Genomic DNA, 13,305 nt, shown 5'->3' on the forward strand with positions numbered 1-13,305 from the left:
CAAAATTATTAATAGAGTCCTCTTTCACTCAAAAATGTCCTCCCTAGGTTGGACAGTAAATTATATGGTCATCCTAATGAAAGCTTTATTTGGAAAACTTTTACAGATTTCAACCCTGTACTTCTCTTGGGAAAACAAATTTCACAAAGATTTTTAGAACTTGAGATGAAAAATAGCATATGATCTTAGAGGAATTGGGAGTTTTTCCTAGAGAAAAAGTCAAAGGTAAACTTAGTATAGCTTTGAGGATCTATAGGATTAATATAGGTGATTGGGCGTCAAAATAGTCTTATTATTAATCAGCTGTTCTAGACTTGTGAGTTACTGGATATGATTCCAGGAGCAGGAAGGAAAGTACTAGAACGTTGCAAAGGGGTAGAGTGAGGTATTTTAAAAGGGATTTTTCTGATGTAAGGACAAGGAGACTAAGAAAACTATTCCACCCATCTTTTCTCCATTCAATCATATATAAAAACAGCTTGCTTATATAATTGCATCATTTCTTTGACGTCATTACCTAACATAATCTATAAATATGTTGTACTTAATATTAAAATCAATAAGCAAAAGAAAGTTCTGAAATAGAACGCTATACTTTCCAGGGGGAATAATAGAGAAATTCCAAGGGGTCAATAATAGAATTTGGTTCATTAACTCAGTCTGGATTTAGAACTATCCTTTTTCTTTTCAGCTACCCCAATTCTACCCCTTCTCCATTCCTGACTATACATTTGTAACTGCCTCCCTCCTTTCCCTTGTTAACTGTTCCTTCTCTTAGTAATAGGCTAGAGCCAATCACTTCTGAAATTGATTAAAACAAAAGGAAGAGCATACTTACAACTTACTCTTTAAATAAATGGATTTCCATCACTCTTTATTAAAATGTTGTTCATTTCCTTGCCTACATGCATGCAACAGGGTATGGCAAAAAAAAATAATAAATTCTTGCAGGAGAGATTAGATAAGCAAACCAACATGTAAGTTTTTATCTTTCACTACATACACTAGATAGTTAAGAACAGAGAAGCAATAAGTCAAACATCATATTATCCCCATCAGGCAGATATCTGGCTTTAGAAGTTGATCAATTCATGAATTTCTGAGGTTTAGAATTCTGCCAAGTCCTAGATTAATTATAAACTCATGTTCTGTTGAAAGGATTATGCCCTGTCTTATTCCTGAAGTATAGGAGGGCCATGCTCCCCCTAGAATATGTTATGGAAATCGAAGTCTTTAACATAAAACAGGACCATTTTTACTGGGCCCCACCTGAATAATGAGGCCTGAAACCTTTAGTCATAGTACTAAGAACAAAATGACCAATACAGTCACAATCTACTAAATCACTAAATGACATCAGAAGCCAAGTCTATGTGCCAACCTGTACTGTCACTGTTCAGTGCTGAGCACCCTGAGCTTCATTTACAGTGTCTCTGTGGGGAAATGTATCATGGAAATGACAAGATACCCACCTCACGTGGCCACAGTGCTGGTGAGGAAAGGACACTTTCCAGAATGATTCAGAGGGAACAGAAGAGCTGGATCTTTCATAAGCTAGGTGCCCAAGCCTAGAAGATTCCCTTAATACCAATGAATAGGGACAAAGAAAATGGTTGATGCAGAAGGTTCCTTATGTTTTACCTGAGTTCATAGAGTTCACACTTTTAAGCTAAAAAGTAATTACATGGTTTTAGCAAAGTCCTGTCTTCAGCAGTTGGTGTATTGAAAGAAACTTCATCTTCTTCATCTAGCTGTAGACTACCAGAAGACAAGCGGATTCTGGCCACGGGGGACCTTATTCCTTTGCCATACAAAGAGTAGTAGTCTGGTTTAAGAATCTCTGATTCAGAATCACTGGATTCACTAGCTACATACCTTTCTGCTGCTCCCTGATCCGTTAGAACTGTTGGAAACTCCTGCTCTGCAAACATATATGTAAACAGGTCAGCTTTACGACTCAGAGCAGGACAGGGCCCTAAAGGTCTAAATTCTGACCCAAAAGGAAAACGGATAGTTTTCATGTCTGATTGGCTCTGGGACCGTTTAGGGGTTTGCTTGTGAATGTTACATGCAAATGCATCTTCTAAATTGGCATCTTCCTCTTCTAGATCTACATTGACGTTGCTCCTACCAGCAGTCCTGGCCGTAGCTTCCGGCCGCTCTGGAAAGTCTTGCTGAAAGCTCTTCACTCTGATGTTCCTTGGGCTTCTTTTGGCTGGCTTCATTGCAGTGGGCTCTAGACAGCTGTCTGGCCTTTCCCTTTCCTCTGCCATGATGGGAGACCGTCTGGGCACCTGGGGTGGTCTGTCCACATAAAAAAAGACTTGAGGAGGCATTATGTCAACCTGCTGACCAGTACAAGGAATATAGGGCACGTCTGTGTAAGTTAACTGCCTCGCTGGACTCACTTTGCTTGGAAGGCCAGAAGCTGTGCCCATGTGATTGTTAGCAAACTTACAGCTCGTTTGGAAGGAGCTTAGAGGACTCCTTTCCTCAAAGTAGTCTCTGGGATCAGTGGTAGGATCCGGGTCAGTGTTAAAGACAGGGTCTGTATAAAAAAAAGGGAACGAGGAACTGCTCTGGGACTGATGTAACGAAGTGGGATCCGCCTCTGGTTTAGACCGCTCCAGCTCGGCTGCGAATGTCACCTCTACTGCAGAGTTCCTCCTCCTGCTGTCCAGCACGGGCTCAGATGCGTGCACTCCGTTCACATTTCGGTAGTACCCACTGCCATACGCTAGTCTCAAGTCTTCCACCTTGACAGAAAAGACATGTTGGTGAAAGAAGGAAAAGGCCATTTCGTTGGGGTGGGGGCAGGGATCTAAATTAGCCTTGAATTTTGCAAAGGTAGTTTTTCACAAAATCATTTCAATCCATGTTCTATTCCAGGGTTGATAAATAGATACATAAAAGGTAATAATTTGTACCACACCCCAATTTCTGTGCTGAAAAATAGACATGACCTGATCTTTTCTCAGTGCCATCACACTCCCAGCCTCCGCCTTCTCTACACACTTCAGCCAGCATTGTACTTCAAGCAGTATGGTTAACAGTTATATCTGTGAGCCAAGAGTTCTGCCTTTTGGTCCTGGCTCTGCCTTTACTTGCTGTGTGACCTTAGGCAAGTCTCCTAACCTCCCTGTTCCAGCCTCCTCCCTACTTTCCATAAAATGGTGGGGAGGAGGGCTGTGAATGGCATGAGAGGGTCAACATGAGATGGTACCTTCCAGCATTATACCTCTGTGATGCCTTTCAGATAAAACTGCCTGTGACTTGAATGAAGACAAGAGTTTATGAGATCTATAATTAATTTCTTTTAGGGAAACAAAAGAAAAATAATTAACTATACAATGGTTCATACTATAAAACTCAAATGAAGCCATCATCTCACAGTTCCAGAAGAATAGGAATTTGTTTTTTTTTAATTGAAGTATAGTTGGTTTACAATGTTGTGTTAATTTCTGGTGTATAGCCATAGTGATTCAGTTTTTTATATATATGTATATATGTACACATACACACACATACATATATATATACATACATATATATATATTCTTTTTCATATTCTTTTTCATTATAGGTTCCCACAAAATATTGAATATAGTTTCTTGTGTTATACAATAAGACCTTGTTTATTTTATATATAGTAGTTAGTATCTGCAAATCCTGAACTCCCAATTTATCCCTCCAACCCCCTGCCCCGGTAACCGTAAGTTTGTTTTCTATGCCTGTGAGTCTATTTCTATTTTGTAAATAAGTTAATTTGTATCATTTTTTTAGACTCCACATATAAGTGCTATTATACAGAATTTTTCTCTTTCTGGCTTACTTCACTTAGTAAGACAATCTCCAGGTCCATCCATGTTGCTCCAAAGGGCATTATTTTATTATTTTTTATGGCTGAGTAGTACTCCATTGTGTGTGTGTGCATGCATGCGCACACAGTTGTGTGTGTGTGTGTGTGTATACATATACACATATATACATAGAAACACCACATCTTCTTTATCTATTCATCTATCAATGAGCATTTAGGGTGTTTGCATGTCTTGGCTGTTGTGAATAGTTCTGCTATGAACATTGGGGTGCATGTATCTTTTTGAGCACTTTGTTCTTAAGTTTATAAAATTTCATGGCAAAAGTACTTTAAAACCTAACCCAAGACCTTATAGCTTCCTCTAAGCCTTAAGATTTTCATAGGCGAAAAAGCAGAGCTTTCAGTTTTTAAAATGCAAAGCCATAGAAATTCATCTGGATCTGCATTTTGTAAGATGTTAGTGGTACAGGTTGCAATTTAAAGATGTGCCAGATCTTTCCAGTCTATAAAGTACACACCAGTAGTAGTTTACCCAAGAGTCTTCTACTGGTTGGAGATACTGAGCTGCCAGACCTCCCCAGGAGGCTAACCTACTTGAACAGAGTAAACTTTTTTACATACTGGAAGACTCTGACAGAATCAATTCTTGGAAGCATTTGCAATGCGGATGCATTGCACTTATCTAAAGAAGAAGGAATTTTAAAAACCTTACTTGTTTTGACACATCAGAGAGGAGGTCTGGTGAGGACCGGCACTGTCGTTCATGGTACTGAGATGGGTAATGTTTCCTGAAATCCCCAAACAGAGAAGGAATTGAAATGGTCTTCATGTGAATACAGGATAGCTATAAATCTCTAAATTCAACTTCAAATCAATACGACAGAAAGAAACAAGCCATGTACCTTTCAAATGGCAAGCTCTTCAACCTCCCTTTTTTTCCGTATTCCAAAAGTTGCCTTTGGGTTCTTCCGCTGTGACAAAAACGAGATAAACATCTTATTAATGCTCTTTGTTATCCAGTAGGCTACTGAAACTCAAAAGCCTCATTTATTGTTGAAATCAAAAGAGTTTGGATGAATGACATATGCCATGAATCTTTGACCATCACATTAATAATACCCACTTATTCAGGGATCAGGCATAGAGCAACCCCAGTGACGCAGAACCTAGACATTTTTAAAGAGCCTCTGAACAGGGCTATTTAACAGTTATAAATTCTGGCCTTGAAAAGTAATATACCTTCCTTTAAAGACCTTTCCCCTTCCTCCAAATTTACACATGATTTCTAATGAGGCTATTTGTCTAGTTTCCCAATCCATGACAGGAGAAAAACAGCTAACTAAACAGTAGAAGAAGGTTGTTCCAGACAGACACACACTAGCAAAGAAAGCCAACTGATTGCTAGGAGAAACACACAGGAATAATAAAACCCCCAAAGTCTGGGCCATTTATCACTGAGGTACAGGGTCTGACATGCCTCTCCCGCCCTGAGGCCATCACTGCACCACAGCTGCCGGCAGAGGATAATAAGCAATGTTTATAATAACTCAGGTCATTTTTTAAAAAGGGCAAAATATGCTCAGTATCATCTGCTTAAGAAGGCAGGGGTTTGTAGAATACATTTGGAATGATTCCATAAAAATATGTGTCTTTTTAAAATCTCATTTTTTACTGGGGCAGGCTTCCACTGTTTAAAAAATCCTTTATGGGAAGCATTGGATTAGAATTTTTTTATCTTAGCCAAGAGTTTTGAAAGCATCTTCCAAAGAATTCCTACACTGGTGGGTTCAAGTAAAAACAAGTTCTTATTGAGACCTCATTTGCATTCTTCCAAGGTGCTAGTTAACCTGTAGTAAGGAGCCTCTACTACCATATTACTCAACCTCCTGAATTCCTTAGCCCCTCCAGTGCTTCCTCACCCTATGTGTTGCCTAACCACCACCAAAAAGATGTTGTTGAACTTTCTTCCCATGCATGTAAGTTGCATATAAGAAAAACAATAGATTCATTGACTACATTCTCTCAAACAACCTATGTCCCCGTATCCTTGCAGAAATTCTGATCTAACCCCTTAAATTGGGTGCACACCTCCCGCTGCCTCCCAGTTATGAGATATTGATTCAATGAGTCACACAGAGAATGAGCAGTAAAGGGTATCATCCTTTAAGTGATTGAAATGGATTCTTTTTTTAATGCTTTTTTCTAATGGAGGCACTGAGGATTGAACCCAGTACCTCACAAATGCCAAGCATGTACTTCACCACTGAGCTACATACCCCACCCCCAGAGCTACATGCTCCCCCTCCTAAGCTTACCCCACTGAAATGGATTCTTGACTGTTTCTAGAACTGAAGCTCCTCCTAATGCCTTCATGTTATTGAAAAGAAGTTCTGTGTTTAGTTTGCCTAGGTGCCAGATTTAATTACCTGTAGCGGAAACTGGAACCCTTGCTACAGAGTAGCGTTTTGGGTTTTGATTTGGGCTCTTCAGAAAGTCTGAAGAAAGCATGGTATTCCACACAAGTCTTCCAGAAGGCCTTGCAGGCGTCTCGGCTGGCCATGGTGAACTCCAAAGTATCCTTGCACAACACCTGTATAAACCAATTTCCATCAAGCAAAACATCCTTCCAGAATGTCAAAGACCTTCAAATCCCACCACCTTCCAAACTATTGGTCCAGGGACCCATACAGCTTCTGATTTTCCACTTGGCTACCTTAAGCTTCACACCTACTGAAACCAAACGATTGGCAACCTTCCGAGGAACAGACAGGGCCACTGCTCAAAAACAGAGCCTTCTCTAAGAAGCAAATCTTGTTTTGCACACCCCCGTCACCTCACACACATTTTTACCCCCACTTCTCTGCCAGGAACATTTTTATAAAGTTGTAAATTAGGTTAAAATGAACATCAAAGGGCATCCTTTCAAGGTGACAAGAAGTTATAAGTGACCAACAGGAAAGGGGAGGGAGGAGGTTTTTCTTACAGATGGCAGGCTTTATAGGATGATTACACAGACATGAGTCTTTTTAACATATCAGCTAGAAACATGTCTCCTCCTCTATGCTGTCTTGTTCTGTGATGCTCTGTGTTGCTCATTTAGCATATTCTAATCTGTTGTAGTGGAGCTTGGCCTTCCAGACCTAAAGTTCAAGTTTGCACCATCCCCCGACTCCCCACAAACCCCCATTTACCCAGGCCCGTGTGCAGCCCTGTTTCCAACAGCCCCACCCACCCACTTTGCTGCCCTCCTTCTCTCATTCCTTTCCAAGTCCCTAGATGCAGCCCTGGGACTCTCCATGGGCTTAACACTGGATGCAGTCTTGGAACTGCTCAGAGGAACCCTTTTATGTAAGGCTTAGATCCAGAGAATGAAGCTCAAATGACTAAATCGTCTGTAGGTCAAAAAAAGTAGTTGATACACATTTTTCATTTCCTTTACAGTCAAAAAAAATCATTCTTTCTATCCCCTTTGTCTCACCCTGTACAATGCAGCCTTGACCAATAATTGCTTCTTTTACTTCATATACACACCCCCCTCCTCTTGCTTTGGGAAAGAGTAGGTGTTCAATCATTTGGCATGTAGTAGGTATTCAATTATTTCTGCTTAAGGAAAGAAAATGAAATACTTTATAACAGGGAGCAAATAACATTGAATAAATACGCCCATAGTCTTAGATCTGGGCTCTTCCATTTGACTTATCAAATCCCTGAAAAATGGTTTCTAAGGAGACTTGTCTCTCATCCTAGTCACCACATTTTCCTATTACTTTATTCATTCTGAACTGCCAATAGGATTTGTTAGTATTTTGCCTTAGTAAAATTCTAAGGCAAAAGAGAGAGCACATCTCTAGTCAGGGCCAGCCAGCTTTCACCACTCACAATCAAACCGTTTGCAGAAACAACCAAGAAATCCCAAGTGAGCAGAAAGTAGAATTTATTAAAAAGTTACTTACCAAGATGTTGGCATGCAATTTGATGAGAAAATGCTTTCTCTTAAAACTCAACTTGCGGATTTTAGCCCAGTTGAAAGTATTGATCTTTGTATTTCCCTATAATGAAACACATGGCAGATTTCAGGATGAATGTCAGCACAAGCTGGTTTGTAAGACAATGCAAACCTGTTGGAAAATGTGCTTCGTGAATGAGACTACCTTTGCTCTGTCTCTTGTACAGATTGATCCTGTTGTAGTAGGCAGAAGCTATGGCCAAAGAAGGCATTCCAGGTGGGACACAGACTGCTCTGAAATGCAAGGAAGAGGGGCATGCCTGGGGAAGGTTTCTAACCAAGATAGGGAGATCACAGTAGAAGAGGCTTGCAGATACCCAGGTATCCCCCACTTTTCAAAAGTTCACATCACATCACTTTGCTTTTACAAAAAGATCCACATTATTACCTGTTTTTGCTAACTGAAAGAAATCCAAAGAGGATTTTTGCTTTTAGCAAAAAAAAAAAAGGGCAACCCCCCCCAAAAAACCCAGTGATCAGCATTTGTTTTGCATTGAGCTATTACAGAGGCAGCACACATGCCGGGCACAAGAGTGGCGCCTCTAAGCTCTTCCCCTAGGAACTACACTCAGCATCTCAGCAGTAAGCCTCCATAGCTTTGAACTGTACATCAGTACCTTATCCTGATTTATTTGATGCATCCACTAGCAAGATGTGTCCTCAGGTAATGCTGCTTCGCTTTATGCCACTTCTGCTAGGAAAGGTTTCATAGGAATACTATACTTTTCAATAGCAGGGGAAACCTGCACTGCAATAGCTTCTCTAATCTCATCCCCTCCCCACGTTTCCAGATTCAACTGCTTAAAAAAAGTCCTATTTATCCTGCCACCTCATTTACTCAAACACCTTCAATAGCTCCTTACCACCTGCATCAACTCTAAATTCGTTTGGCTAGATTTTCTTTTCTTTTTTTTAAAATTTTTTTTAAATTGAAGTATAGTTGATGGTTACCAAAGGGGGAAAGGGTTGGGGAGGGATAAATTAGGAGTTTGGGATTAACAGATACACACTAGTATGTATAACATAGATAAACAACATGGCTGGATTTTCTTGCCCCAAGTATATTGAATATAACTTTGATCCCAGTGCTCCCAGAAAACATCCTTTCATCCAACTCTGTACCTTTCCTCCCATGGGTCTTCTCATTGTCCTCACCCATAATGACTTTCCCATAGTCAAGCCTTCTTGCCAGCTCTGGCAGCACGTCCTCTAGGATATTCTAATTGCTGCAGCCTATACCCATTTCTAATCCTCTGAAATCCTTTAGCTCTCCTGGACTACCCAGATAGTTTAACCCTTTTGGTTGGTTGGTTGTCTCTTCACATGGCCCAAAAATCAAAGGGATACAAAGAGAAACATTTTGAGAAGTGTCACTCCCACCACTGTCACTCCTACCTCTGTCCCCATGTAAACATTCTCTACCAGGACCACATGTATCCATTGTGTATACTGCTTGTTGTGCAACTAAAGTTAATGTGATAGATTAACTTTTGATTACTTATTGTCTGATATTGATCACTATGTCTCTAGTCTTTCAAAATAAATTGTGATGATCTGAATGACAGGAACCCTGTGTCGTGCTTAATGTTAGTTTCTTGATTATATCATCCTTTATCCTTCTCTGGACCTTCGCCTGTGTGCCCTTTCTCTGGGACACCCTCCCTCACCTACCAACCCTATCCTTTTGGTCTGGATAACTTTCTCAGGTCAGAGCATAAATGTTAAGCCCCTTGCACATGTGTTAGCTTAGCATCCCTCACTTTTTCTAGCACAAAGCACATCACATTTGTTTACAATTACTTTTGTTTAGTGGTCTATTTTCCCCCTTAAGAATATAAGTTCCGTGAAGCCAGAATCATTCCTATTTACCTCTGTGGCTCTAGTGCCTGAGGCAGAGTAGATGCACAATAAACACGCTGATAAAAGGATGAATGACAGAAGGAATCACTGCCGCCCAACTCTGGAAATACACTTAAACTCACAGAATTGTACAGTTAAAACAGATGAACTTTGTTATGTGAATTATATCTCAATAAAGCTTTCTTTAAAAAGACTAATACAATGAAGAACACAGAGAACGTACTCAAAACATAAAATGTTCTTTGACTGGCTTTGGAGCAGGACAAAATAGACCGTCTATATTGTTCCCAACTGTCCACAGAAGTACTCACACTGCAAGAGATCACAATCCACACGATGGGCTTGCTCCCCTACGCTCCCCATTTTCTCTCATGCAGTAGGAAATAGCAAGGATCAGGGCTTAGAGTGAACAAGTGAAAATACCCTCCTGGGTGAACAGGCATGCCTCACTCTACTGGGTCTTTTGTCCATCAGTGTGACTCTCCTGCTGTGAAATTTACAACCAAGTAAATAAGAAGGTCAAGATTCTTGCAGTCAAGCCTGTGCCTGGCCTGCTTTGTGACTTATTTCAGTGCTCTAATTCAGTCCTGAGGGGTCAGTGGGTCTGAAGTCATCCCTTTCTTTCTCACAAGTGATTCATTCCCAAACCTGTCTAGGTATACATCTGCCTATCACTCTGATGGTTAGACAAGTGTTCTTGAACCTTAATTTGGATCTAAATTCACTGAATGTTCACAGACATAAGAAGTCCTAAGACTGAAAAACTGTTGAAAAATAGCCTTTGGCCATCTTCCTTGCAGTGAGGATTAATGATGATTCAGGACCAGAGAGCCCTGAGTTGGTTTCTAACCTGGAAAACAGAGTCCCGTGGAAAGGATGAGTCAGTAAAAGCAATGACTGCTTGCAGGGTTGGGCGCTAATTTCCCACCAGCTGGCATTGGGCATCGCCAATGAAACCAGTAACTGAATGAGAACACCACATTTTGGGCCTAATTCTGTCTGAATTCTGGTGGCTTTGGACAGGCTGAATGCACTTTACATCACAGCCTGAACTTTTAAGATGCCGAAATCCGTATTCTTATCTAGGGTCTCAAAGTCCCGAAGAGTCCCTTGACTTCATCTCTCCACCGTGCTGCTCTGATCTGGTGTGGGAGCTCCTGAGAATCATAACAGTCAGTTACAGACTGGAAACGGAAGCAAAGCACATTGAGGGGAAGGGACTTACCTCAAACTCTTCCAAGCATCACCTCCCTTTCTAGCTAGTGGTAAGACTGAAGGGTGGGGTTGCCTTGAGAATGGACACTCAACTTTGAGCCAAGATAATCTCCAGAGGTGAGGACTTTAAAGGACAAGAGCCATTACCCGTAATACCAGTACTCCCATGTGGGCAACAGCCAGGTGGATCTGCATCCCTTCGCCATCACTGGCGGGGTGTGGCCTGATGCCATACATATCCAGCTTCCTCGCTATGTCCAGTAGCAGAATGTCAGATTCGGCTGGGCTCCTGCCGCTGCAAGGGGAAAGAATTTATTATGAACCTAATAAAGGCGGCAAGAATGACACCTCCACCCCGAGAGCTCCAAGAGGAGCTCTGTGTTTTCTCAAGCCTGAAGCTTCTCTGACTTAAGGGCTTGCTTTTTTTAAAATTGAAGAATAGCCAGTTTACAACGTGTCAATTTCTGGTGTACAGCGTAATGTTTCAGCCATACATATACATACATATATTCCTCTTCATATTCTTTTTCATTAGAGGTAACAAGCAAACTTATGGTTACCAGGGGGGAAAGGGGGTGGGACAAGATAAATTGGGAGTTCGAAAAGGGCCTGCTTTTAAGAGTCTGTCCCCAGCTTTAGTGTTTCCTGTGGGTAGAGCAGATGAAAGCAGGTGCCAGTGAAAGTACTTACATGTGCTTCTGATGGAAGTGCACAATCTTGCTCTCTAAATCATCTTGGTTCGGTAAGTAGCGGGTTTGTGCCAGATGTTTCCTATCTGTTTCTTCATGAAAGTCTCCCAGTTCCGCTGCATGGCAGACAAATGACGTTTTTCACATCACCATTGAGGAGTTAAGCAGCAGAGCACCCAGCAGACCCTCTGACCTCCCCCCAAATAGCCCTTTCTTTGCAGTCAATGCAGCCCCAGACCTCCCACCAAATGCTTTATGTATATTTAAGTTTTAGGATATAGCTGGTTGTTGGGGGAGGGAACTAACTGGTTCTTCTTCAAATAAGAAGTGAGTTGCTATGAAGTCTCCGCATAGTAAGTCACAGACAGTGGAGATCTTAAAGGCTCCAGGATCGCAGATGAATATTTTTTTCTCCCACATTCTGTTTATGAGCTCTTCTACTTCTGATCAGTCCCTGTTATAAGTTGAATTATATCCTCCCTCTCAAATTCCTATGTTGAAGTCCTAGCCCCCAGTCCCTGAGAATGTGACTGTGTTTAGAGACAGGGCCTATAAATGAGGGATGAGGTTAAAATGAGGCGGTAGAGTGGGCCTTAATCCAATCTGACTGGTGTCCTTGTACGAAGAAGAAATTTGGACATACAGCAAGGCATCAGGTGCACAGAGGAAAGACCAGGTGAGGACGCATCAGAAAGGCAGCTCTCTGCAAGCCAAGGAGAGAGGCCTCGGAAGATACCAAACCTGCCGACACCTTAATCTTGGATGTCTGGCCTCCAGAACTGTAAGAAACTAAATTTCTGTCATTTTAGTCATCTAGTCTGTTATATTTTGTTGTGGCAGTCCTAGCAAACTAGTAACAGGCCCCTAACCTCACTCCACCTTGATTAGACATTATTAAGAAAGGAGAATATAAATGCCAACTACAGTGCAAGCCAATCACAGCCACTCATCACTCTGTACATTGGGAATCTAGTAAAACCCACTATACAGAATCCTCAGTAGATGAATCATTCTGGAAATCATTCTGATTGTTCCAAATCACTGGCAGTTCATCCCCGTTCACAATCTGTTCTTTTCTAAATGTCTCCAGTTTGTTGTTAGAAACATGTATTATAGCACTGTGCCTACAAAGGCAATTCAGGTATATAGGACTATCTACCCTTATAGTAAATGCCTTGAAAGTGTTTTGATTTTTGAATTGCTGTGTGTTCTTCATAATTTTTATGCCTTCTCCCTATCACTTCCTGGTCATTGATTTCCCCTGAAGACATCTCTACTTGTTTCAAATTCTGGCTTCTAATCTACCATAAAATGGAAAACCAAAACAATTTTTACAGTTAAAATTCATATTTTAACATGAAAAAAAGGGAATCCAGATATCCAAACCTATTCGTATTTTACAAATTATAAGAGTAAACAGATTCTCCATGGAATTGTATGGTTGGTGCTCTCCCATTGAGTAAAATTCATGATCATGTGAGCACTGATTTTGAATGCTAGAAAGTTCTTATTTTCTCTTTTGTCTTCATTTTATATTGCATTTTAGACAGACGGCATGCTCATTTTTAAACAGGTGAGGAGTATTCGTATATGTCAAAAACCACATTTGAATGAATATCTCTATATAACAAGCTTTTCTTAAAAAGGCCAAATCAATGGCTTATTTATTTATATTTTGTGCCAAAATGAATACAAATCTCATTCAAATCTAATCA

The 13,305-nt window shown here is 40.8% G+C and overlaps 1 protein-coding gene across 1 annotated transcript in view; it reads right to left on the reverse strand.

The window, feature by feature from the left end:
* Position 1: 1 nt before the first annotated feature.
* FRMD7 (FERM domain containing 7) overlaps positions 2–13,305 on the reverse strand; it is a 34,880-nt gene continuing 21,576 nt past the window's right edge. Inside the window, exons 6-12 of the mRNA XM_031671322.2 lie at positions 11,592–11,706; positions 11,049–11,196; positions 7,774–7,869; positions 6,247–6,410; positions 4,723–4,791; positions 4,533–4,608; positions 2–2,756 (exon numbers count right to left, since the gene is read on the reverse strand). Of these exons, the coding sequence (XP_031527182.2) occupies positions 1,665–2,756; positions 4,533–4,608; positions 4,723–4,791; positions 6,247–6,410; positions 7,774–7,869; positions 11,049–11,196; positions 11,592–11,706 (1,760 nt within the window). The 3' untranslated portion in view covers positions 2–1,664. The remainder of the gene's footprint in view (positions 2,757–4,532; positions 4,609–4,722; positions 4,792–6,246; positions 6,411–7,773; positions 7,870–11,048; positions 11,197–11,591; positions 11,707–13,305) is intronic.

This window comes from Vicugna pacos, chromosome X, assembly GCF_048564905.1.
Source record: "Vicugna pacos chromosome X, VicPac4, whole genome shotgun sequence".
NCBI classification, from domain to species: domain Eukaryota; kingdom Metazoa; phylum Chordata; class Mammalia; order Artiodactyla; family Camelidae; genus Vicugna; species Vicugna pacos.